Raw genomic sequence first — 27,356 nt, forward strand, 5'->3', positions numbered from 1 at the left:
TGGCCTTTGAATAAGGTCAACGTCACCTTCATCGCGAAGACGGGGAAACGCTATAGCACCTCTTCCACTTCTCATTCCTTTTAAAAATGCTGCAACGCCTGAGTGATCTAAATGTAAGGAGAAGAATCCCACATGTGCAGTTTTCAGCATTCCAACACGCGTATTATAAGGGCAGGTGAACAGGAACAGCTCTTCGTTCGGATGTTAAACTGATAGAGGGGCCATACGAGAGCGAAGCACTACAAGTGGCCATTGAAATTGTCCTTCTAGTACTAGGAGTCGCATTGACTGTGCTGGAATTCATCAGCAAATTGCTAAGTGACAAAACTGTCACTATTAAGAGCTATAAACTTTTAAGAACTCAAGAGCAAAAGGCAAAGCAAGGTATGTTGTGTGTGTGTTTTTTAAGGAAGGACCCTTAATGGGTATTCTTATGCAACCTAGGAGCGGCAAGGTGGCCGAGCCTCAGCCCACCAAAGCCATCGGCTACCTTACAACCGTCGATTGAAGGTCGATTATATTGGACATCCACGTCGATGACATTACGCTACCGACTGTCCTACGCTTAATTATACTGGGTATGACGTTGGATCATGATCTGCATTTGGACAATTGTACCTAAAGTAAAATTCAGAGCCGTAACAAAATTCTCAAGTCCCTCGCTGGTAGTACTTGAGGCAAAGACGAAATAAGCTCATAGCTACATATAAAGCAATTGACCAACCGCTTTTATGATACGCTTCTCAATATGACCGCCGAGCTTAAAAGAAATACACTAGAGGAAGCTGCGGGCATGTCCAAAAAGAAGAAAAACGCATTGCTGAACAAAGAGTTTCTGTTTAAAATTCAGAAACCTGGGCATGAGGAGTAATTTAAGCAAGCACTATGAAAATTTCGGCACATAAAAATTCAGCCGTTTGAACCAAATGGTATAAACAAGCCCTCAGCATCATGCATGATGAGTCGGCAAATTAATACGATAAATGCTCGGCGCTCGCCGTTCTCAGTCTCCAAACTTGCAGTTTAGGAAAGCAAACTTCCCAGCGAGACGCGCGTCTCTCTGCCACAGCTTCGGTCACCAATAGCAACCATCTTTCCAATTGTAATGTGGAACCAACGCCTCTAGCACCCATATCTCTCCGGTTCAACCATATTGAAACTGCAAGTTTCCTAGGACGAGGATTGTAAGCGATCGCACTTATTAAATGGGGCGAACCACTGCTACGAGAAGCCTCAATCTGTTAGTTGTCGAATTGTCGTGGAGGCGGGGCTTGCAAAAATATCGGTACAAAAATTTGTGTCGTTAAGTTTGCCATGCGCTTTCTTAAATGTGATGCTGAAGAAAATAATACAAGTTGCAGGATTCGACACAATCAACCTTATTACTTGCGCCGTAAGACCTGGTTCCTCCAAACTGGAAAAAAGCGTAAAAATGCCTTAGGTAGAACCGGAGGACAAAGTTTAAAATTTAATAGCATGCAGCGAGCTAAACGGAAGAGCGAAAAGTGTGCTTTGTTGTACGGCCAAATCCCGTTTAAACGGTTAAGCGCCAATTAAGAAGAAGAATAACTCACTTATATAAATATTATTTGAGGTTAAAATATATCAAAGGTGGATATCAACCATTTCAAAGGACCACTTAGGTCACCTAAATCAAATTATAGCCACTCAGCCATAACATAAAACCCACTTGCCCTTTTTTTAACTGCATAACCAGTTTACAGGGGTGGTCACAAGATGCAATGGAAACAGGAGAGCAGCGAACCAACGATGTTGCAAGAACACGAATAAACAACAAACAAGCTGGTACTGCCAGATGGCAACAACGAAACAAGAAAATAAAACGAAACTTAAACAAAATCAACTCGCAACCACCATGTACACTAACAAAAGCAAAGCAACTGTTGAATCTGAATGAATCATAGTGACAAAAATCCCACCCAACAAAATCAAACGCACCCATGCAATGAAGTGAGGAAAAAAATGCATATAAAATTGAGTAGCGACGAACTTTAAGTCTGAAAGATATATTCCTTGCATACAAATTAAAAGTTAACGAGTTAGAATAGCAGCACTATGTGATCAAGTGTGGAATTACAGCATTTAAATTATTGGACTAGGGTGATCCCAAATGTAACTATACGAATATTTTGAAATTAAAGGTAAACAAGAGAGTACTCAACAAAAAGTTGTTTTCATTAGTTCAAGAGAAATTGCTTTTCCAATTTTACTAAATCACTCTTTTGGCACTAGTTGTTATGAAAAGTGGGCGTGGTTGTTAAAATGTTTGCCAACTTTTACTAAATTTACTAAAGGAATTACTTTCTACCATCATCTTTACGATATGTCAGGTTAGCTAAGGTTAAACTGGCCAGTCAATAAGGGCCTCATATAGATAGAATGCGGCCACCGTGGTGTGATGGTAGCGTGCTCCGCCTACCACACCGTATGCGCTGGGTTCGCACCTCGGGCAAAGCAACATTAAAATTTTAGAAATAAGGTTTTTCAATTAGAAGAAAATTTTTCTAAGCGGAGTCGCACCTCGGCAGTGTTTGGCAAGCGCTCCGAGTGTATTTCTGCCATGAAAAGCTCTCAGTGAAAACTCATCTGCCTTGCAGATGCCGTTCGGAGTCGGCATAAAACATGTAGGTCCCGTCCGGCCAATTTGTAGGAAAAATCAAGAGCACGACGCAAATTGGAAGAGAAGCTCGGCCTTAGATCTCTTCGGAGGTTATCGTGCCTTACATTTTTTTGATTTATAGATAGAATGTGTTCACAGTGTTACCAGAATTAGGCACTGAAAGTTGTATGGGATCTACACCTTTTCAACCCAATAATGAGAAAACGTAAGTTTGTAGATAGATAATTAATTGAGGATCGCACTGCGACCATTGGTCTATTGTTCACAGCACCTCATCCAAGCCGACTTCTCTGATGAACCCTAGCAGTTCACCTGGCTTGAGGGATTTTATGTGAGAATGCTCTGGCCATGGTGAGCCCAAAAACTTAGCCCTACATCTTGAGATTGCGTCACATTCCAGGAGTATATGTTCCGCCGTTTCCGCTGATCGATCACAAATCGGCATGTGTTGTTCGATAGTATGCCCAGCTTCTGCATGTGGCTGTTCAGTCTGCAGTGTCTTGTAAGAATAGCTGTTAGGATCCTCAGGTTATCTTTCGACAGGCCCATTAATGCCCTATATCGAGTTGTGTTGTAGCCCCCAGCAGTAACTTAGATTGCCTCAGGCCTGGCATATTGCGCCAGCGTTCTTCCCTATTTTCCCTTTCTTCTAATAGCAGATGCCCTCTGATTTCCTGCGGGCCTACTGGCAGGAACGGCTCAGGACCAATTGGTCGTGTCGTTGCTGCCTCCCTTGCCAGGCTGTCCGCTTGCTCATTGCCCTCCACTCCCCTGTGGCCAGGAACCCAGGCCAACAACAGTTTGTTGTGTGCTCCTAGTTGATGTAGCTTTTCAACGCACTCAAGGACTAGTGCTGATTTTATTTCAGACGCCGAGATCGCCTTGAGGGCGGCCTGACTGTCACTGAGTATGGCAATTGTCTCGTTGGAGTATTCGTGCTGAAGGTTCAGGCAGCACACTGGCTTATAGCGAATACTTCCGCTTGAAAAATGCTCGGGTGTGCTCCCAGAGGCGTTGATATCTTGGCTCTAGGTCCAATGACTCCAGATCCAATCCCCTCTGGCGTCTTCGAGCCATCTGTATACCATACTATTCTATTTAGCTGATGAATGTACACAATTCTGCTTTCCTCCCACGTACCCTTGTCTCCCAGTTCTACTTTGTACCTTCTCTCATAGACTATCTGCCTGAGGATATCATCCCTCGGGAGTTGAGAGATTGGGATCTTCTCTCTCAATTCCTCCATGTTTCGGGACGATATGACTCTACCTATGCCCGAGCCCTCCTTAGCAATATTCAGGAGGGTTCGCTTGGCTGACTGCTCTATTGATATATGCAGCGGGGTCAGATCGAGGATAGCCTCCAGCGCTGCTGTAGGGCATGTGCGCATAGCTCCCGTGATGCATACACATGCCAGTCGCTGAAGTTTTGACAGTGCTTGCCTCGTCGTCGCCCGAGTTGTTTTCGATGCCCAGGCTATCGAACCGTATGTTATCATAGGTTTTACTATCATGGTATACATCCATCTTAGCACATGCGGGCTACAGTCCCATGATTTGCCTGCTAAACGTTTGCATATCATGATGGACCTCGTGGCCTTAGCTCTCATGGAGTCGAAGTGCTGTTTCCATAGGAGCTTGGTGTCAAAAATGACCCCCAAGTATTTCACCGCGGTTCCATGTTCTAATGCCACGCCATCTATTATAATTGCTCTCAGGGCTGGTAGGGCCCTTCTTCTGGTGAAAGGGATGATGGTCGTTTTAGATGGGTTGATGTTAAGCCCCACACTGGCACACCATCCCTTTGTAATATTCAATGCTCTCTGTATTATGTCACAGAGCGTACTCTCGAATTTACCCCTTGCAATTATGACGATGTCGTCAGCATATTCCTGGCATCTTATGCCACTGACAGATAGCTTTTGCAGGAGTTCGTCCACTACTAGGCTCCACAGAAGCGGTGATAGAACACCTCCTTGAGGGCACCCCCTCGTGGTATTAACACATAACTGCGCTGTTGCCTACATGGACTTCAGCGATTCTTGTGCGGAGTAGATTGTCAATCCATCTCTGGATAGGCATCTGAATTCCTCTTCTCTGTAGTGCTATGTTTACGCTTTCATGAGATGTGTTGTCAAAGGCACCCTCAATGTCAAGGAAAGCGCAAATCACTGTTTCCTCTGTTTCGAACGCCCTCTGTATTTCAGATGTTAATTGGTACAGAGCTGTGTCCGTGGACCTACCCGCTCTGTACGCATACTGGCTATGATATAGGGGCCAGCTCTTGAGGGCGTTCGACCTAATTTCTTGGTCCAATATCTTTTCCATTGCCTTCAAGACAAAGGAAGTTAGACTTATTGGTCTGAAGGACTTTGCCTGCGAATAGTAATTTTTTCCTACTTTTGGAATGAAAACCACTTTTGCTCTTCTCCACATCATGGGTATGTATCCCAGTGCCAGGCTATCTCTCATGATCCTGGCCAGATGTGGGATAATCTGTGTCCCTTGCTGCATTAGCACCGGGTAGATGCCATCCACCCCCGGCGATTTGTATTTCTCAAAGGATTCCACTGCCCATCTGACTCTGGCCTCACTGAAGAGGGAGTTGGCCAGTTGCCAGTCTGATGGGGTTGGTTTCACTCTGGGGAACACAGGTTCCGGTACTTGCGGAGAGACACCCGGAAAATGCGTATGAAGCAGGGCCCTCGCTCGCTCCTCCACCGTTCCGGTATAGGTACCGTCTGGAAGCCTAATCGCTAAGTTAATCTCCCTCTGCTCTTTGGCTAGGGCCTTGTGGAGCCTTGCCGCTGCAGGTGTGCTAGAAATTCCCTCACAGAAATTTCTGAAACTATTCCTCTTAGCTTTCCTTATCTCTTTATTGTACTTTGTTAGATTTTGAGTGTATTTCTCCCAGTTGCCGGTTCTTCTTGCCCCGTTAAAGAGTTTCCTGACTTTCTTCCTTAGTAGTGTCAGGTCATGCGACCACCAGGGGGTTGCCTTCTTACCCTTAACTAGGGAGACTCGGCAACTGGAGTTGTAGGCATCTATCATTATCTGATTTGCTCTATCCACTCTGCCCTCTAACTCAGTACAGTTGGTGCTTCTGCTCTTATTTCTGACACTATCCGCGTTAGCCTCTATGATACTATTGCAGCTGCCCCAGTCTGTTTTCCTGGGATTTCTTTTAGGGCTGGATTGCCCGGATACAGCACCCAGCTCAAACCTTATGATCCTATGATCCGATAAGGAGGGTTCTTCTGAGACTCTCCATTTCGAGATCATATTCTCAGTTAGGTTGTTGCCAAGTGTTATATCTAGGACCTCTGCCCTGACTCTCGTGACAAACGTAGGTTTGCTCCCGACGTTATATATATTCAAATCGTTGCTGACTATATATTCTAGTAAACACTCACCCCTTTGGTTGGTATCATTGCTGCCCCACTCCGTGTTGTGGGAGTTAGCATCGCTTCCTATGATCAACGGAAGTTTCGCTCTTCTGCAGTGCTCCACTAGCTTCTGCACGTTAACTGGAGGGACTGTGCTGTCGTCCCCCGGGAAGTAGGCTGCGGCCAGCACAATGCTAGTGTTGTCTCCATTCACCTTTGCCTCGATCTGCACCGCCACCAGATCCCGGCTTAAAAATTCTGTAACGCAAAAATAGTTAATGTTTGACTTAAGCATTACACATGCTCTTGGTCTCTGCTGTGAGAGATCCCAAATAACTTTGTTATTACTTACATTAAGGCCCCTCATCTGTCCCTTGTAAGCCCAAGGTTCTTGTATGAGGGCGATGCCCAGATCATCCGAGGCGAACCTCCTCACCAGTACAGCCGAGGCTGCAATGGCGTGATGGAGGTTGATCTGGGCTATTTTTATGCTTGTGCCGGTCATTTTGGCCCGGCCGGCCTCATCGGATCGTCGTCATCCGACAATCCGCTCTCGCTTTCGTCCCGCCTATTCAGCTCCAGCTCCTGGAGGTCGAGGCCCTCGATGAGCTCTTGTGTGGTGGGGATTTCTTTTTCATCCCCAGGCTGCACGATTTTGTCCTTCTTGCTTGCTGCGGTGGGAGGGTTTGTGGTCTCGCGAGCTCTGATGGTATCGGTGCTCGCGTCCGTCATGTTCTCGTCCGACAGCTCGCCTCTGTCGGTGCCCTCTGCCTCCGCCTTGTCTTCCGGCTGCTCACTATTCCCTGGTTGCCTCTGCCTCCAGGGTCTCACTAGGACCAGGCCGTACCTATAGTGCAGCTTAAATCCGTTCCTGCGTATAATTTGATACGATTCCTCGTCTATGCCCACGTCGAGACGTAGGCCTGTTTCCTCTGCGCTACAATTAATGACGCGCCATCTCTGCGTCCTGAGGCCCTCATTTTGGTTGGCGAGGAGCCGTAACGCAAACTCTTCGGGGCGTTCCGCACTTCTGGGGAGGAACATAGTCACATTATGCGTTGGCGGTATTTCATCCCCGCGTCTCGTGCATAATTGTGGCCCTGTCCACCCCTCAAGCGTCGGTATCACTTCAACGAGCACTTAACCGTTTTTTCGTCCTCGCAGTCTACGAGGAGGAGCCCTGCTCGGAAGTATACCCCGTAAAAAACTAGGGCTTGCCCACATCCCCTGAACACTCCGTCCATTATGAGCTCTTGGAGATTCGTCAGGTCCTCTTGACTTAGGGCCTCCGCCGGGTAGTTACTGAGCAGAACAGCTATTCGGATACCCCTAAGGGCTTCCGAATAGCTCTGTCGCCTTGGTGCCATCTCAGCGGGTACCCCAGTCGCCCTGGCTTGAATCTCCCTGCCCGTGGGTGCCCAGTGTTCCTGGGAGCGTGGGCCCGTTGCCTCTTTGAGCTTGGAGTTTCCTCTGGCGTAATTTGCCCGATCCTGCGCTTTTCAGCGGGAGCGGGCGCATGCTGGTCAGCTGCCGCTGGCTGTGCTCTTCTACTTCTGTGAAGTTGGCACCTACTTGGTCGAATAATTAAGAAAACCATATCTCATTCGTTTGTCCACCATTTGTCCATGTTTGTCCAGGAAAAAATTTCGTTTGTCCACCTTTTGATAAAAAGTTATTTAAAAAAAAAAAAATCGTGTGCGAAGTTGGCACCTCCATTTGCGAGTATTTAAAAAAACCAAATGCCATTCGTTTGTCCATCGTTTGTCCACGTTTGTCCAGGAAAAATTTTCGTTTGTCCACCTTTTGTTAAAAAGTTATTTCAAAAAAAACAAAAATCGTGTGTGAAGTTGGCACCTCCATTTACAAGTAATTAAAAAAACCAAATGCCATTCGTTTGTCCATCGTTTGTCCACGATTGTCCAGGAAAAATTTTCGTTTGTCCACTTTTTGTTAAAAAGTTATAACAAAAACATTTTTTTTCGAAAAAACCCAAAAAAATGTTTGTTTCGCTTTATTGTGCTAAATCGTATGCCCGTCGTTTGCCCATCGTTTGCCAATCGTTTGTCCATGTTTGTCCAGGCGAAATTTTCGTTTGTCCACCTTTTGTTAAAAAGTTATTTCAAAAAAACAAAAATCGTGTGTGAAGTTGGCACCTCCATTTACGAGAAATTAAAAAAACCAAATGCCATTCGTTTGTCCTTCGTTTGTCCACGTTTGTCCAGGAAAAATTTTCGTTTATCCACCTTTTGTTAAAAAGTTATAACAAAAACATTTTTTTTCGAAAAAACCTAAAAAAATTTTTGTTTCGCTTTATTGTGCTAAATCGTATGCCCGTCGTTTGCCCATCGTTTCCCAATCGTTTGTCCATGTTTGTCCAGGCGACATTTTCGTTTGTCCACCTTTTGTTAAAAAGTTATTTCAAAAAAACAAAAATCGTGTGTGAAGTTGGCACCTCCATTTACGAGAAATAAAAAAAACCAAATGCCATTCGTTTGTCCAGTTATTTCAAAAAAACAAAAATCGTGTGTGAAGTTGGCACCTCCATTTACATTTTTGTTTTTTTGAAATAACTTTTTAACAAAAGGTGGACAAACGAAAATTTTTCCTGGACAAACGTGGACAAACGATGGACAAACGAATGGCATTTGGTTTTTTTAATTACTTGTAAATGGAGGTGCCAACTTCACACACGATTTTTGTTTTTTTGAAATAACTTTTTAACAAAAGGTGGACAAACGAAAATGTTTCCTGGAAAAACATGGACAAACGACGGACATACGATTTAGCACAATAAAGCGAAACAAAAAAATTTTTGGGTTTTTTCGAAAAAAAATGTTTTTGTTATAACTTTTTAACAAAAGGTGGACAAACGAAAATTTTTTCTGGACAAACGTGGACAAACGAATGGCATTTGGTTTTTTTAATTTCTCGTAAATGGAGGTGCCAACTTCACACATGATTATTATTTTTTTGAAATAACTTTTTAACAAAAGGTGGACAAACGAAAATTTCGCCTGGACAAACATGGACAAACGATTGGCAAACGATGGGCAAACGACGGGCATACGATTTAACACAATAAAGCGAAACAAAAATTTTTTTGGGTTTTTTCGAAAAAAAAATGTTTTTGTTATAACTTTTTAACAAAAGGTGGACAAACGAAAATTTTTCCTGGACAATCGTGGACAAACGATGGACAAACGAATGGCATTTGGTTTTTTTAATTACTTGTAAATGGAGGTGCCAACTTCACACACGATTTTTGTTTTTTTGAAATAACTTTTTAACAAAAGGTGGACAAACAAAATTTTTCCTGGACAAACATGGACAAACGATGGGCAAACGACGGACATACGATTTAGCACAATAAAGCGAAACAAAAAATTTTTTGGGTTTTTTCGAAAAAACATGTTTTTGTTATAACTTTTTAACAAAAGGTGGACAAACGAAAATTTTTTCTGGACAAACGTGGACAAACGATGGTCAAACGAATGGCATTTGGTTTTTTAATTTCTCGTAAATGGAGGTGCCAACTTCACACACGATTATTATTTTTTTGAAATAACTTTTTAACAAAAGGTGGACAAACGAAAATTTCGCCTGGGCAAACATGGACAAACGATTGACAAACGATGGGCAAACGACGGGCATACGATTTAGCACAATAAAGCGAAACAAAAATTTTTTTGGGTTTTTTCGAAAAAAAATGTTTTTGTTATAACTTTTTAACAAAAGGTGGACAAACGAAAATTTTTCCTGGACAAACGTGGACAAACGAATGGCATTCGGTTTTTTTAATTTCTCGTAAATGGAGGTGCCAACTTCACACACGATTTTTGTTTTTTTGAAATAACTTTTTAACAAAAGGTGGATAAACGAAAATTTCGCCTGGACAAACATGGACAAACGATTGGCAAACGATGGGCAAACGACGGGCATACGATTTAGCAAAATAAAGCGAAACAAAAATTTTTTTGGGTTTTTTCGAAAAAGAATGTTTTTGTTATAACTTTTTAACAAAAGGTGGACAAACGAAAATTTTTCCTGGACAATCGTGGACAAACGATGGACAAACGAATGGCATTTGGTTTTTTTAATTACTTGTAAATGGAGGTGCCAACTTCAGACACGATTTTTGTTTTTTTGAAATAACTTTTTAACAAAAGGTGGACAAACGAAAATTTTTCCTGGACAAACGTGGACAAACGATGGACAAACGAATGGCATTTGGTTTTTTTAATTACTTGTAAATGGAGGTGCCAACTTCACACACGATTTTTGTTTTTTTGAAATAACTTTTTAACAAAAGGTGGACAAACGAAAATGTTTCCTGGACAAACATGGACAAACGATGGGCAAACGACGGACATACGATTTAGCACAATAAAGCGAAACAAAAAATTTTTTGGGTTTTTTCGAAAAAAAATGTTTTTGTTATAACTTTTTAACAAAAGGTGGACAAACGAAAATTTTTCCTGGACAAACGTGGACAAACGATGGACAAACGAATGGCATTTGGTTTTTTTAATTACTCGTAAATGGAGGTGCCAACTTCACACGGGATTTTTTTTTTTTTTGAAATAACTTTTTAACAAAAGGTGGACAAACGAAAATTTTTCCTGGACAAACGTGGACAAACGAATGAGATATGGTTTTTTTAATTATTCGACCAAGTAGGTGCCAACTTCACAGAGCTTGCTCTTCTTCCTTCTCTGCTTCCTCTTTGAGCATTGGCTTTTCTCTGCCCGTGGTCTGATTCATGCCTGCGCTCATCTGCCCTGGCTCTTGCCTCCCTGGACGACAGGCCTTCCTCTAGATATCGGAGATATCTTTTTAACCCGCCCACTTAGTCCAAAGCGCCTCTTATCATCCAGCGCTCCTGGACTGCCCCGTGGTGGAAGTGCAGGTTGCCTGTCTCTGTTGTGCCTTCTGTTAGGCCGCTTCCACTCCTCCGGGTTCCGCTCTTTATTTTTCCCTTCCTGGGACCTTCCATAGGTGCTCTGTGAGCTGCTACTTGAGTCATGCTCCGACGGTGAGCGCCTAGACTTACTCGTCCCTCTAGAGGGACTGCTAGGGTGGTGGTTTTCGTGCTTGGATGCACCGTCGTAGCCTCTCTTTGTCAGCTTTTCTCGCTCTCCGGCAGTCAAATCTTTTACTCTCTCTTGCGGACCGCGCTGCGCAATGGAGGTACTGGGCCCTCCGTGGATCGCGGGTTTGTTGCCTGCCGCCGCCTTCTGCTCTCCTTGTTTGCCTTGCCCGCGCTGCTCACCAGTGGATAGGGGTCCACTGGGGATCGCGGGTTTCTCTGCTTCCTGGTTGGAGTGCTCTTCGGGCCCGCGCTGCTCTCCTTGGGTTTTGGTGTTGCCCTTGGGGTTCGCGGTTTTAAGTTTGTAATGAGAATACGTAAATTAAAATGATAAAAGGTAAACTGATATTGAGAAATTGTAAATTTGTAATAAGAAAATATAAACTTATATTGAGAATGTGTAAATTTGTAATAGGAAAACGTAAGTTTGTGATGAGAACTCTACACTTAAACGTAAATTTGTAATGAGAAACGTAAATTATATTGAGCAAATGTAATTTTATATTGAGAAAATATAATTTTGTAAAGAGAATACGTAAATTGTAATAAGAAGGCGTAAATTAGTAATAAGATAATGTAAACTGGTAATGAGAAAATGTAAATTAGTAATGAGAAAACACAAATTCAAAATGCGAATATGTAAATTAATAATGAGAACTCTAATAATTTTTCAAAATCTATCTTTTTCGTTTATTGACCCACTGTCATGTCTTGTAGTCCATCTGCATGAAATGTTGTTGATTGCTGTGCAGCTCTTGCACAATCCCCTCACGTCAACTTCGTTTTGGCGTCATCAATGCCGTTTTCTAAATACTGGAACCGCTGTTATTCTACTCCTGCTCCAGTCACAACAGGTACGCGCAGAGTCGTACTTACTTCTGCTTTAAGTTTGGACCATACTATTTCTATGGTGTTCAACATAGGTGAGTATGGACCCAATCAAAGCACTAGTGACATATTGTTGGAGTGCTGGGCTACTGCTGACTTGATGCCTGAGTGGCAAGGCGGGTTATCACACACAATTACCAGGACTTCCAAGGTGTTGCCCAACGCTCACTTTTTTGAATGAGGGTGAAAATCCAATTCCCGCAGCCGCTGGCTGTGAACGAACCTCGCTTTCGATCCACTGATCAGGTGTACCACCTATCAGGAATGCCACCTATCAGGTGTACATTCGGACCACGCACTGCTGGCAATGGTTGCATAGCACGCGTCCCTACTTTGGATCGTCCACGAATTGTTCGTCAATCCATACTATTTGCTAACCTTGCTGTATGAAGGCATTTAGCTTTCTAACATATTCGGCTCTTTTTTCCTTATTAGCCTCGCTGTTCATGTTGTTGTTGTTGTTGTTGTTGTTGTTGTTGTAGAGATAAGGTTGCTCCCCGAATGCTTTGGGGAGTGTTATCGATGTGATGGTGCTTTGCCGGATACAGATCCGGTACGCTCCGGTAACACAGTACCATTAAGGTGCTAGCCCGACCATCTCGGGAACGATTTATGTGGCCACATTAAACCTTCAGGCCATCCCTCCCACCCCACCCCCAAGTTCCATGAGTAGCTTGGGGTCGCCAGAGCCTCGTCTGTTAGTGAAACAGGATTCGCCGCGGATAGGTGAGGTTGACAATTGGGTTTGGAGAAGCTATATATTCCGCTGGCAACCTGAAGGGTTGCGCTACACAGCCCCTTGAGTCTGGTATTTTAGTCGCCTCTTACGACAGGCATACCTACCGCTGGTATATTCTGTTCATGTTGTTGTTGTTGTTGTAGCGATACGGTTGCTCCCCGAAGGTTTAGGGAGTGATCGATGTGATGGTCCTTTGCCGTTTACAGATCCGGTACGCTCCGGTAACACAGCATCATTAAGGTGCTGGCCCGACCATCTCGGGAACGATTTATATGGCCACATTAAACCTTCAGGCCAATCCGGTATTTTAGTCGCCTCTTACGACAGGCATACCTACCGCGGGTATATTCTAACCCCTGACCCGCTGGGGTTCTGTTCATCGTAGTAGGTTGTGTGTGCACTTTTTTAACACTATAGCACATACCCTCGGGATGATTTCCAACAGTTGTGGTGCTTACGTCCACGCCTAAATCGCGGAATACTTTTTGCTTAATCTGACGCAAGGTAAGCCCACAATCTTCCTCCAGCCATTCAGTTATGCGTGATAGGTGCTCATTCAACATTTTTTTGGGTCACTGATCTGTTCTCGGTTTCATTGCAATGCTTCCACTGCTAATTCACCTATGCAGGGCCGTAGAGAGAAAATCCGGGCCCGGGACTAAACAATTTACGGGCCCCCTATAAAAAATTCACTAATAATACATTTGATTAATTTGAATTAAGTTCAGAAATCAAAATTCAGAAGTCAAATATCAGATGTCAAAATTCAGAAGTCAAATTTCAGAAGCCGAAATTCAGAAGTCAAAATTCAGAAAGTAATCAGAGAGCAAAAAAATATAAAACTGCGCAAAATTTAGTGTTTTTTTTTTTTTTTTGCTGTCTGATTACTTTCTGAATTTTGACTTCTCAAATTTGTACTTCTGAATATTAATTTCTGAATTTTGACCTCGACAACTATGGTGGCGTCTCTAGCTTGGAGTACGACGATTGTTTCATTAATGGTAGTCAGTATTTTGAACCAAATTGAGGACAGCAAGATACATTCGAAATTGTTGATGTGCTTGAGAATGCCGGGAATATCTCCGTGTGCTTGTGCAGTCAAATTTAGCTTAAGTAATGCGTTTAGTGCTTGTGTTAATCCTGGAACATGGTTTGCGAATGGTCTGACTGCATCAATTCTAGCCGACCACCTAGTGTCTGACCGACTGTGAAGAGAGCTCGGTACATTTTTTGAGGATGTCCCATCGTTGTGGACTGCTGCCGAAAATAGTAAAACATTTTTATACAACCCAGAAGAAAGTAATTGCAGCCGTACAAAATTCTGCAGCATCAACACCACATAAATTCAGACTGTGGGTTGCACAAGGCGAGTAATCAGTATTCGAGTTTGTGTCGAGAATGCGACGTTGTGCTCCGTTGTAAGCTCCTTTCATATTGGCGCCGTTATCGTACCCTTGTGCACGACAATCTTTTAATGGGATTTCATGTTTACCTATAGTATCCAAAACCTAGAGTATGGAAAATTAAATCAGCGATTTCCCGACCAGTTTTTTTGTTACAATCCACGAAAGCCAAAAACCGTTCTTGAATTGTAAAATTTGTTGATTTCGAATTGAAATGATGGTAGCGCAAAATGAACGTAGTGTGTTCAAAGTGACTAGCATCATGCGTAGCATCAACGATAATGGCAAAATACTTGGCTTTCTTGCGTTGATCTAATATAGTTTCCCTCACGTGTTTTGCACAAATTTCTATAAACTCGTTCTGAATGTCTGGGGAAAGATAGTGAACTTGTAAACGTATGTGTTGCTGTTGTGAAATCCTAACTTTCTCCAAATGATCTCCAAGTATCGGATCATAATGGCTTATGAGTTCTAAGATGCCCAACAAATTTCCATTGTTTCATTCACCAAGATATATACTTTCGCCTCTGAAAGCTAGGCCTCTTTCACCCAAAAATAAAAGAGTGTCCAAAATTCTATATAAAATTTCTTTCCACTTTTGAGTTTCAGTGATTAGCTGGCCATTGATAAGTGTATCAATTGTAGCCTCCTTTTGAATTAGATTTTGTAAAGATCGCCTTTGAATATAACATTTAATGTGATCTTAAGTATTTTCGTGTGGTGGCAGTTTATCGTATACCTTTTTTACACCTGCAATTTCGAATATCCGCCAGGACAACAAATTTTAGGTCGATTTAAAGTATTGGTGCTTAACAGACGACATGGTAGGCAATAAAAAGCATTGCTACTAGCACTCCACACCAACCAGTCACGCTCCACTTTCTATCCATTTGGCAAGATTCTGTTAAACAACGAGGTAGGAAATGCCTCGTTATAACGATCACGCTTCATATATCTCCATATTCGTCTCATTCTCTCTTTCTCAGTCTCCTTCTCTCTTTTCTCTTCTATCAAGTTCTTCTCATTCTTCTTCCCCCTTATTGCCTGTCCCAGAGGGTGGTATGTATTTTGTTCCAGTCCCAGTCCCACTCCGAGTCTCAGTCCCAGTCCTAGTCCTAATCCCAGTCCCAGTCCGTCTCTGGTCTACTTCCCGGAAAAAAGGATCGTAAATACTAATATAGGCAAAAAATATATATACCAATTTTCAGTCAAATGGAATAGGACGTATGTAAATAGGTATATGGGTATTATTAATTCATATGTTTATTTCGGCTTCGCATGCATATTTATCAGTTTTGCCAGGTTGATGCGACTAAATCGAATATCACAATGAAAATAACTTTAGAGCTCTCAGCAACAGCTTTAATTTGATATTCATATTACCCACACATTCTAGGGGTATCCGGGTACGATGTTGTCACACGCTATCAGCTTCACACCATTATATCCACCCGCTAGTTCCATGAGGAACTTGAGGTCGCCAGAGCCCTAGCTGCTAAAGAAACAAGATTCGCCACGGGTAGGTGAGGTTGACAATTGGGTTAGAGAAGCTATAAATTGTGCTGGCATCCCCTAGGAAGGGTTGTGCTACACAATTCCTTGAATCATTTGGGTACTTAGTATTACGACAGGCTTACCTACCGCCGTCTTATCTTAGCCTACTTTAGATTTAAAAATATATTTTTATAAAGCATAAAATTCTTTTATATAATTTATGTACTTACAATCCAAATGTTTTTTCTTGGGACCAATGCATTCCTCTGTCGTGGCCTTGCACACCGACTTAGCCAGGCCTTGACCAGCCAAGCTGTGCCGTGCCGCCAAAAGGCGATCGTTGATGGTCTGCCCGGCCATAGTCATGATGCTGACGCTGGTTTTAATTCGCTGTGCGCTTTGTTGGTGCTGTGTTAGCCGATTGATACAGAACTCGAATTTTTGTGTTAAATATGTGCGTGCCTTTGAAATCGAAGCTTGAAGCCGGGTCTCTTCTTTTATTTACTTCACTCTTTTCGTGTATTAGTAATTTACTGTTTGTTATTCATATGTGTGCATGTATGTATGCTGTTGAAATAAACATTATAAATGAATTAATTTAAGCTTAAATATTTGGTTTAGTTTACACTTCACTTTATTAAATTGACTGTTATCACGTTTTGTTATTTATTAAATTCAGCGCAAACGTTTAGTGGATCACGCCCAAAATAGTTGTGTATTGATTTCTCTTAAATTTTTCACCATTTATAACATCATTAGTTTACTTTTTAAAATATTCGGCGTTGGTATGAAAAATCAGAGTTGGATTAGGCTTAAATCATTTTGATGGATTTGAAAAATTGTTATGCTAAAACGCTGCATTGAAGTTAAACGAACTTAAGTAGAATTGGCCATTCAATTACGCAATTAGTTATATAGAGGCATAACCGACAAATTTCCGTAAGCGACAAAAATAAGAATTTACGGTAGAAGTAGAAAAGTATAAAATTCTCGTGTCACAGTGTTCCTTAGAAACGGCTCGATCGATTCTCTGCTAATTTTGTGAGCTTATTGAGTAGGTTCGAGAATCGGATTTTATCTATTTTCAATACCCCAAAATGGTCAATGTGGTTCACCCTAACTTCTTTTTTAGCCAAATTTTTATTTTTTAATTTTTTATGAAACAGCATACAAAAATACATACAACCCACTAGAACTCGGATTGGGAGTGGGGCTGGGACAGGGAATAAGGGATGGAAAAGAATAAAACTAAATAGAAATAAAAAAGAGAGGGAAGGAGAAATGGACTGAGAAAGAGGTAGAGTTAATAAAGACAGAGTGATAGGGAGAGAGGGAGAGGGGGAGCGAGAAGGATAGGGAGTTATAATGAAAAAAATGAAGGGAAAAGACGAGGAGGGAGAAAGAGACGCAGTGAATAAAAGAATAAACAAAAGGTGGAAAAGAGACGGCGGGAGAGTAAGGGGTAAAAACGTTTTAAAAGCTATCCAAATAGACCAAAGTCAGAGCAGCACAAAGCCTGCCGGGTTTGCTAGTTTTGAATAAAATTGTTAAATGCTGTGGAGTTTAGACACGTAATGCAAATGTCGACGGGCTAATTAATCCTGTAAAGAATGGGAATTTGACAGTAATTTACGGGCATGATCTCCAAAGAACTTAGATCATTCGTAAGTTGTGGAACGGGTTCGTTGAACCGCAAAGATCGCGGTCATGTTTTAGAAAAACATTTTGAGCTCTTTCTATTATATTTATCGGATGTTGGTGGCACTATCTCCATATCATTGTATATACCAAATCAGAGCGTACAAGAGATGCAAAATTAAGCTTAACAAGTAAGGAAGGTTAAGTTCGGGTCTAACCGAACATTACATACTCAGTTGAGAGCTATGGTGACAACATAAGGGAAAATAACCATGTAGGAAAATGAACCGAGGGTAACCCTGGAATGTGTTTGTATGACATGTGTATCAAATGAAAGGTATTAAAGAGTATTTTAAGAGGGAGTGGGCCATAGCTCTATAGGTGGACGCCATTTAGGGATATCGCCATAAAGGTGGATGAGGGTTGACTCTAGAATTTGTTTGTACGATATGGGTATCAAATGAAAGGGGTTAATGAGCATTTTAAAAGGGAGTGGGTCTTAGTTCTATAGGTGGACGCCTTTTCGAGATATCGCCATAAAGGTGGACCAGGGGTGACTCTAGAATCTGTTTGTAGGATATGGGTATCAAATTAAAGGTATTAATGAGGCTTTTAAAAGGGAGTGGTGGTAGTTGTATATGTGAAGGACTTTTCCAGATATCGACCAAAATGTGGACCGAGGTGACCCAGAACATCATCTGTTGGATACCGCTCATTTATTTATATATATAATACCACGAACAGTATTCCTGCCAAGATATCAAGGGTTTTTTATTTCAGGCTGCAGAACTTTTTCATTTTATTCTACTTAATATGGTAGGTATCACACCCATGTTACAAAGTTTTTTCTAAAGGAATATTTTGCGTCAAAAAACCAACCCAATCACCATTTTTCATGCCTTTTTTCGCATTTGGTATAGAATTATGGCATTTTTTAAATTTTTCAAAATTTTCCATATCGAAAAAGTTGGCGTGGTCATAGTCGGATTTCGCCCATTTTTATTACCAAGATAAAGTGAGTTCAGATAAGTACGTGAACTAAGTTTAGTTAAGATATATCGTTTTTTGCTCAAGATATCGTGTTAACGGCCGAGCGGAAGGACAGACGGTCGACTGTGTATAAAAACTGGGCGTGGCTTCAACCGATTTCGCCCTTTTTCACAGAAATAAGTTATCGTTCCAGAATTTAAGCCCCTACCAAATTTCACAAGGATTGGTAAATGTTTGTTCCACTTATGGCATTAAAAGTATCCTAGACAAATTAAATGAAAAAGGGCGGAGCCACGCCCATTTTGAAATTTTATTTTATTTTTGCATTTTGTTGCACTATATCATTACTGGAGTTGAATGTTGACATAATTTACTTATTTTATTTATTTGATCAATTAAACTTATAATAAAATTATAAATTTAAAGCTTATTTAGCACTAGCTGCTGAGGCTATCGTCTAGGTAGTCAAATGTAAAAAGTATATGTATGTACGTATCAATTGCGAGTACATATGTGACGTGGAGTTATGGTATAGTTATATTTTGATATTAATTGCTTTTATGTATTTGTAGATTTTATTGATGTTTTCCATTGTTGGGTTTTGCAATAATGTCATAGGGTTTTCGGTCCCAAATATTCTAAGTCGGGTGCTCAGTCTCGCATTCCGCGAGAATATGTATGACAGGAGTGGTAGCAGCCTGACAAAATTGGCAGAGGTTGTTTCTATTTTTGTCTAATAGGTGTGAGTGAGTGTAGTTAGTGTGCCCGAGCCGTAGGCGGGAAAAAATTATGATTTTGTGCTTTTCAATGTTAGCTGGATATCTTGATGGCATAAGGTTGGGGTTTATGTCTTTGTAGTGTGCTTGTTGATTGAGGGAAGCTATTCGTGAGTGATAGGTCTTTATCTGGTGGTGAATGTAACGCTGTAAATCAATTTTCTCAGTTAAAGAATTAAGTATTGTTGGTGAGATGCAAGCCAGCTTTGCTGCTTTGTCAGCACATTCGTTTCCTGTTATGCCAACATGTCCTGGGCACCATATAAGTACTATATTTTTGTTTTGGTATATGTGGTCACGAATTGTTTTTACTAATCCCCAATCCGAATTGAACTGGTTTTGTATAGCTCTTAGTACTGCCAGGCTGTCGGTGCATATAACAAGGTTTTTCTGCTTTTCTTTGCTTATAGCCTTTTCCCGATAGGTAACGGATTATGTTGGTTCTGGTAGTTATTGATTTCCTTAGGTTTGAAATATGAACTTTCCGTTTGAAGTTTTTTGTGAATGTTATGCCAAGTATTTTTAAGTTATCCACATAGTTGATTTGGGTGTTGTTGATTGTTAGGTTTTGGGGTGTACATCCGTGTTTCCTGCAGATATGTAGTATTGAGGTTTTTTGGAGGTTGATTTTTGCGCCGGCTTCTTGGCACCAATTATGTATATCGCTTATTATTGAGGAGAATAACCTGTTATTGTCGTCGTTCGAATTCCTTTTAGCCATGATGTATAGGTCGGCCGCATAGATGCAGTGATCTAATGACTTATGTTGAAAAATGATTGTACTAAGGCGGTTGAACGCAATTTGAAAGAGTATTACTGAGAGAGGGGATCCCTGTGGGATTCCGTTGTGCAGTTGTCTGGATTCGGATAAGGTATTGTTAATTTTTACTATAACGCGACGGTTGAGGAGAAATGTTTTTATGTAAGCTAACATCTTGGGTCCGACGCCCCACATGTGTAGTGTTTCCAAGATAAAGAATCCTGTCAAAGGCTTTTTCGAAATCTAGAGAGAGTATGGAGACATGATTACGTGAAGACAGAGCTTTAGATGTATAGTAATCTATATGTAGAAGAGCGTCGGTGCAGCCCCGATTGGGTCTGAAAGCGACTTGGTTTGGAGCAACTAGTTTACATGTTTCTATGAACCAGGATAGGCGTTTGGCGATTATTTTCTCCAATGTTTTTGCAATACACGGGAGCAACGATATTGGTCGGTAACTCGACGTTGTTTTTGGATCTTTGTTGGCTTTGGGGATAGGGACTAATATGGCCGTTTTCCAAGTAATAGGAAGGTGCCCGTTGTTGTATATGTTATTGTAAAGTTTTAGCGGTTTGTTCTTGGTAAAGTTGGAGGTGTGTCGTAGCATTTGGTACGTAATACGGTCAGCCGCTGGCGTACTTCCTTTTGCTTGTTTTAAAGAATGTGTAAGTTCTGAAAAGTTGATAGGGGTTTCGAGGGTTTTTGCTTGTGCGTTTGATGGTGCACTTGGCAATAAATGTTTGGCTCTATTTTTTGCACAATTGAATTCGGGGGAGAAGTTTCGATCCGAACTGTATTCAGTCCATTCCGAGCAGAAGTGGTTTGCAATTTCCTTCGAGTCGGTTAGCAGGTTGTTGTTGCTATTTATCGTGACGATTTGAGTGTAAATGTTTTTGTTGTTTAGCAGCCTTACTTGCTTCCAGATTTTGTCAATTGGGGTGTTTGGGTTTATGGATGTGGTGAATTGTTGAAAGCTTAAACATTTTGCCTGTTTTGCTGCTTTGCGAAATTTGGCATTATGCTTTTTGTAGCGAATGAGGTTTTCATTCGTTGGGTTCCGTTTAAAGGAGTACCAACTGTTCATTTTTTCAACTCGCAGTTGAGAAAGTTCAGTTGACCACCATGGCACTGTCGATTTTTTGTGTGGACGTGTTTGTGGAATGTGTAGGTTAGCGGATACTCGGATGGATTTTGTAAGTGTGGAGGCGTCTCTGTCTATTTGGTTTGTGAAATTTCTTTTATCCAATTCTTTATCTATAGTCTTCTCAAAATTCTCCCAGTCGGCTTTTTGTTGTATAAATTTAGGTATGAACGGCTGTGGACGCTGTGTGTTGGAGAGCGTTATTGATGTTTTGATCGGAAAGTGATCACTATTGTGTAAATCGGGTAATGTGTAACAGGATGTGGTTGGGAGTAGGGATGCGGAGCAACAAGCGACGTCTACGTACGTGAGTGTGCTGTGGGTAGATAAGTGAGTTGGTTGTTGGTCATATAAAATGCACAGGTTATGTTGTGCGATGGCGTTTTCAAAGGTTACACCTCTAACGTTGGTTATTCGCGAGCCCCATAGTGTGGTCCAGCTGTTGATGTCGCCCACCAGTACTACAGGTTTTTGGACATTTCGTATTAAGTTATCAATTTCTTGTGTTGTAAAATTTTGGTTTGGTGGAATGTAAAGTGAGATCACTGTGAATTTAAAGTTTAGGGTTATTTCTATGCACACGTTTTGGATTGGAGAAGGGATTGGTGTGTATTTGTGTGGCACGTTTGATTTAATCAAAACGCCAGCTCCTTGTTTTGCGTTCGTAGTTGAATTGTTGACGAAGTATGCAGTATAGTTTCTGGGAGGGATAGGATTAAAGCCGCTAGGGCAATTTGTTTCTTGTAGGGCTATAAGATGTGGTTGGTGTTCTTTTCGAAGGAGTTCGAGATCAATATTGTTGTTAATGAAACCTTTGATGTTCCATTGCAATATTATGAATTTGTCTATTATTATGGATGAAATAAATTATAAGTTGTCGTTGGACGCAGGGTCCGACGCTGGTTGTTGTATATAATACTCGTTTTGGCTTAGTAGCTTTTGTGTAAGATTGGAGAATGGTGATTGAGTGCTGCTGTTGGTGGTAACAGCTTGAATATGTTTTGGGGTGGTTGGTAAGTTGCTTGTATTTTTGGTGGTTGAAAGGGGGTTGTTGTTGGCTAGGATAACTTTCTTGGATTCTTCCGTAGAAGGATTTGTGGGGGAGGCTGGGCGTTTGTTTGGTGCGGTTGTGTTGTTAGCTGTGGATGTTTTGGTTGATTTGTTGGTCATCGGTGATTTGTTTGTTGTGGATGCAGTTGGAGTAATGCTGGATGGTGGGTTAGATTGTTTTTGATGGGGTGTATTTTTGGTTTTTTCTGCATAGGAAGCGGTACCACTTGAAGGTTTGCTCTTTGCGTTGTATTTTTTGTAGGCTTCGCCCATCGAACACTTGTGAATTGTTTTTATTTGTAGTACTTCTTTTAATTGGTTGAATCTAGGGCAATTTTTGTCGGAGGAAGAGTGTTCGTTGAGATTTCAGCTCCTCGACGATTTCATTTTCATTGACATCTATTAGGCATGGTGCATATATGACGCCTTTTACCGAATTGAGGTTATCGTGTAATTTTACAGAAATTTGGCACGTGTTTGCGAGCTGGTTGGTTTTTAAAAATCTATTGGCGACATTTTCATTTCTAGCTAGGAGTAGGAGTGAACCGTCTCTTAGCTGTTTTATTTTATCAACTTGTGTGGAGATTGCTTCAATTCCTTTTTTGATTGCAAATGGGCTAAGCTTCTTTAATTCATTGTTAGTCGAGGAAATAACTATGTAGGTACTTTGGGTGATTTGAAGGAATTTGTTTTTCGGGTAGACGGGGATAAATGTAGGTTGAGTCTAGAGTGTCCATTTGGTCATCTAGGAGTGAATCCATGGTGTTGTTTGTGTTTTTGTATGCTGTTTTTTATTGTTTTTTTTTTTTTCTAACGATATGTGATTGGTTGAAAAGTATTGTATGATCTGCGGATGATGTGTAAAGCGAAACACGCAATACTGTTGTTGTTATTATAGTTTTGTTTTTATATTTAAAGAAAATAACTGCACTAAGCTATGCGCTTCAACACGTCTGTACTCGGCGGAAAGTAGTCGATGACTGATAATTTACTTATATACTGTAAAGATATTAAATTTTTTGTTAAAATTTGACTTTAAAAAAATCTTTTTTTTTTCGATATCGAAAGTGGGCGTGGTTATAGTCCGATATTGTTCATTTTAAATAGCGATCTGAGACGAGTGCTCAGAAACCTACATACCAAATTTCATCAAGATACCTCAAAATATACTCAAGTTATCGTGTTAACGGACGGACGGACGGACGGACATGGCTCAATCAAATTTTATTTCGATCCTGATGATTTTGATATATGGAAGTCTATATCTATCTCGATTCCTTTATACCTTTACAACCAACCGTTATCCAATCAAAGTTAATATACTCTGTGAGCTCTGCTCAACTGAGTATAAAAATGAATGGATCAGAAAAGGATTAGAAAAATCAGTAAGTACATACCTAATGGGTGAAAAGCGAGCTGTCGAATATCACCCTGGACGTTCTTATGCGCAATCCTGGACCGCCACCGGTATGCAAGGATGCGGGGTGGTTCCAGGATAGTATCAAAGTCGTGGCATGCGGAGACGAGAGGTCCGCAGCCATATACAAAAAGGTGGTAGAGTCTGTAGGTGAAGTCTACCCTGGAGCGAAGCTCAGGGCGGTCGATTTCAAAGACATACCGTCACGGCCACGAGCAAGGGTGTGGCTACCGACAAAACCAGCTGAACCAGAGAGGATACTCAGTATGATAAGGATCCTCAACCCGACGCTGCCAGCCGCCAGCTGGAGAGTTGTCAGCGTGGAAAAGGGGAAGAGAGCCACACGTCAGGCTGTCCTCCTACTGAATGAAGAATCGCTGACAGTATTGAGGGAAACTGGAGGCGAGATAAATTATGGTTTATGGTGACTGTAAGGGTCTACAGTAACGACGTCAACGCCGCTAGGAACATGGAGCGAGAATAAGAAGAATGTAGCGATGAGGACGGGCTTACGAAGGCAGATGGGGGAGAGTCGGATACGCGGGACGGCTACGCCTCGTCTACCTCATCCATGGGGATAGGCGGGTTACACCTGAATTATACGGAGGAGGAGCTGATGATGGAGGATGCGGCTAACTCTACGCTCAAGGAGGGAGAGAAAGTGTACGATGTTGGTGCGGGTCCTCCAGATAAACCTGCACCATAGTAAAGCAGTTTCCGCTGCACTGCTGCTCCGACTGACATTAAAAGGAGCAGCTGATATTGTCCTCATCCAGGAGCCATGGGTGGTAGGACAAAACATTTGCGGACTCAAGTCCATCGGCTAGACACTGGAAAGTTGTGGCACCTCGGGAAAGCCAAGATCGTGTATACTTGTTAGTACCAAGCTTAATGTTTTGTTTCTTCCTCAATTTAGTGATGAAGACACAACAACGATCAGCCTGAGCCTGAGTATGGGTCAAATCAGGTTATCATCAATTTATCTAGCCCATGAGAAGACGGTGCCGACATTGACCGTCAGGAAGCTGGTGGAAGCTACATCAGGTGCTCTAATACTTGGAGGAGATGTAAACGCACACCACTCCACCTGGGGGAGTAATGACGAAAACGAAAGGGGTGAGTTACTTTTTGATTTCATCCTAAACTCTAGACTAACCATAAGTAATAGGGGAACTGAACCAACCTTTATTACAAAAACAAGAAGGGAAGTTCTCGATGTCACCTTGGTCTCAGAAGATGCGGAAGAGTTGGTCAGAGACTGGAGGGTCCTTAAGGACCACTCATTCTCTGACCATCGTTACATCCAATTCGACTTAGGCTTGGTGAAAAAGCGGAGCGCTGCCATCAGAAATATTAAAAATACAAATTGGCAAGAATACATTAGGGAACTAGTTAAGATATTGCCACTTCAGAGCGTACCCGAAACGCCAGGTAGCATACCAGAACTGGAAAGACTGGTAAATAACTTCACGGGGGCATGCCGCAAGGCACTAGATAAAGTCTGTCCCAAGAGAATTCAAAGGGGTAAAAAGAAGCCACCATGGTGGAATTCACAAATAGAAAACCTTCGCAGGTTAAGTAGGACCTCTTTCAATGCAGCTAAAGCCTCTGGCGATGAGCAGCATTGGGAAGTACATAAAGAACAGCTTAGAAATTATAAGTTTGAGCTAAGGAAAGCCAAAATATCCTCCTGGCGGGATTTCTGTAGCAACATGGAAACAGTGTCTGAAATGAGTAGACTCAGGAAAGTAGTTTCCAGATCGGCTAATACGGCCCCAGGGTGCTTGCAAAGACCTGATGGTTCGTGGACCGAAACTGGGGAGGAAACGCTGGATCTACTGCTGGATACACACTTTCCAGGTGCAGCTAGGAACGAACCAGGGGATACACAAAGCTTGACACATGCAACAGTGCAACCTATACTGCACAACCTAATTACAAGAGAGAAGATATCTTGGGCCATCCAATCTTTTGAACCATTCAGAACTCCAGGGCCGGACGGAGTTACACCTATACAACTGCAACAGTCACTGGAATGCAGTACTAGCTGGCTATATGCTATAATAGGAGGTGTCGTGGCACTAAACCACATCCCAAGTATATGGAAAATATCTAAAGTGGTATTTATTCCCAAGGCAGGCAAGGCATGCCACGCGAAGCCTAAGGACTTCAGAGCCATCAGTCTATCTTCGTTTCAACTAAAGGTGATGGAGATGCTGATGGAAACACATATCAGGGAGGCAGTGAATGACCAACTCTTTGAAGCACAACACGCCTATATGAAGGGTAAATCAACCGAAACGGCATTGCACGAAATTACATCGTGCATAGAGAGATCGTTCTCCTTCAAGGAATACATAGGGACATAAGGGCATACCAGGTAATGAGATGGCGGATGAGCTTGCAAGAAAGGGTACATCCCTTCCACTTTCGCCATCCTGGAAGAGGTTGAGCATGCCGCTCTCCACCTGCAAGCTCAAGATAAAGGAACATCATGATAGATGCCACACGGCAAAACTCACATGGCCGGAATGGAATGAGAAGAGATCGCGAGAGCTTCTCACCCTCCGTAAGAGGGATATTTCCTTGGTTGTAGGTCTTCTTACGGGTCATGTTTGTATTGGACCGCATGCGGAAAGGATTGGCGCTCCATTTAATGATTATTGTAGAAGCTGCGACAACGAAGAAGAACCTGAAACTGTTAGGCATCTACTCTGTGAATGTCCAGCGCTCAGTAGAAGAAGGCAACGTTTTATGGGCAAGATGTTTCTCGTAGATCTGACTGATATAGCTGTGGTCAATACACGACGCTTAGTTAGCTTCATAAACTCAACGGAGTGGTTTGATTAGGAGAGTAGGAACAAATCCGTGTGGTTTCACAATGGGCCTATAAAGGCCTAAGTGTGCCGCTCCAATGTGGACGGCAGCCACTTGAACCTAACCCAACCTAACCTACCTAATATGCTTTTATGTATATGATTTCAAAAACTTTTGCAAGAGCTTAAGGCTCTGTAAATTATTTTAATTACATGCAGTTTTCTTAAAGTAGGTGGGAAATCTTCAACGACTATTTTCGATTTGGATTGTTATGGTTGTTGTAGTGTTGGCTACAAAGAAAAATCCAAAGGTTTCGGAAAATATTGTCGTTATTAAAAGTGCTTTTCCGGATAGACATCTGAAACATATCTCGTAAACGATTTAATATCATCACGTCTAGATTACACAAAACTTCCGTAAAAACTTGAGGTCTCCAGCTACGCCGAAAGAAATAAAGCTAGTAAAAGCAACACACAAACAAGTTATTGACATTCAGTAAAATTGATAGCATTATGGTATATTCAACCGAGTTTTTTGTCAAAAAATCAAATTTGTTTAGTTATTACAACAGAAAGAAAAACTGTAGGTTTTAAGTTAACAATACTTTGTAAAAATTACAGATTCTCAATAAATCTAATTGATCTCTTTGTTAAAAGAACTGATTTCATTGGTCATTTCAACAGCAAGGAACTGTCAATATAATGCAAATGCATGAGATAATTTCATAGAGAAACTTACGCTTACGGCTTTCACTTCTTTGTTCGTATGACAATCGTGTTACAGAAAATACCTGCCATCAACAGCAACTGTTATTGTTATGTTCACGGAAACCTGTTGTTTTAACAGTTTTCATTGGTATTCTAATTATTAAATAAATTACGACATTAATAATTGTTAGTTAACAGAACAGAGCTAACCTTTATTCTTTAACAATTTGGGAAAAATTTAAACGTAATATCAGGACGATGAAGGCGACAGCTATTTCAAAGCTTTTTCTCCTGGGAGTGGGATTTTTTGTTGATATGACTCAATTAAGAATCAACTATTTGTGCGAAGTTGATTCAAAAACTATGGAAATAATTTACAGAATTATCCGTTGAATTGCTCCATAATTTCCATTATTTAACCGGT

General features: G+C 41.6%; 1 protein-coding gene across 24 annotated transcripts in view; it reads right to left on the bottom strand.

The window, feature by feature from the left end:
* lap (like-AP180) overlaps positions 1–27,356 on the bottom strand; it is a 165,121-nt gene that overhangs the window by 114,019 nt on the left and 23,746 nt on the right. For 23 of the 24 annotated variants that reach the window (XM_067759212.1, XM_067759201.1, XM_067759214.1 and 20 more), the window contains exon 2: positions 15,867–16,203. The exons of the other annotated variant lie outside the window; for it this stretch is intronic. In XM_067759212.1, the coding sequence (XP_067615313.1) occupies positions 15,867–16,002 (136 nt within the window). In that variant the 5' untranslated portion in view covers positions 16,003–16,203. The remainder of the gene's footprint in view (positions 1–15,866; positions 16,204–27,356) is intronic. 24 annotated transcript variants of the gene reach the window in all.

The sequence above is a fragment of the Eurosta solidaginis genome, chromosome 1 (assembly GCF_040869045.1).
Source record: "Eurosta solidaginis isolate ZX-2024a chromosome 1, ASM4086904v1, whole genome shotgun sequence".
Classification (NCBI taxonomy): Eukaryota; Metazoa; Arthropoda; class Insecta; order Diptera; family Tephritidae; genus Eurosta; species Eurosta solidaginis.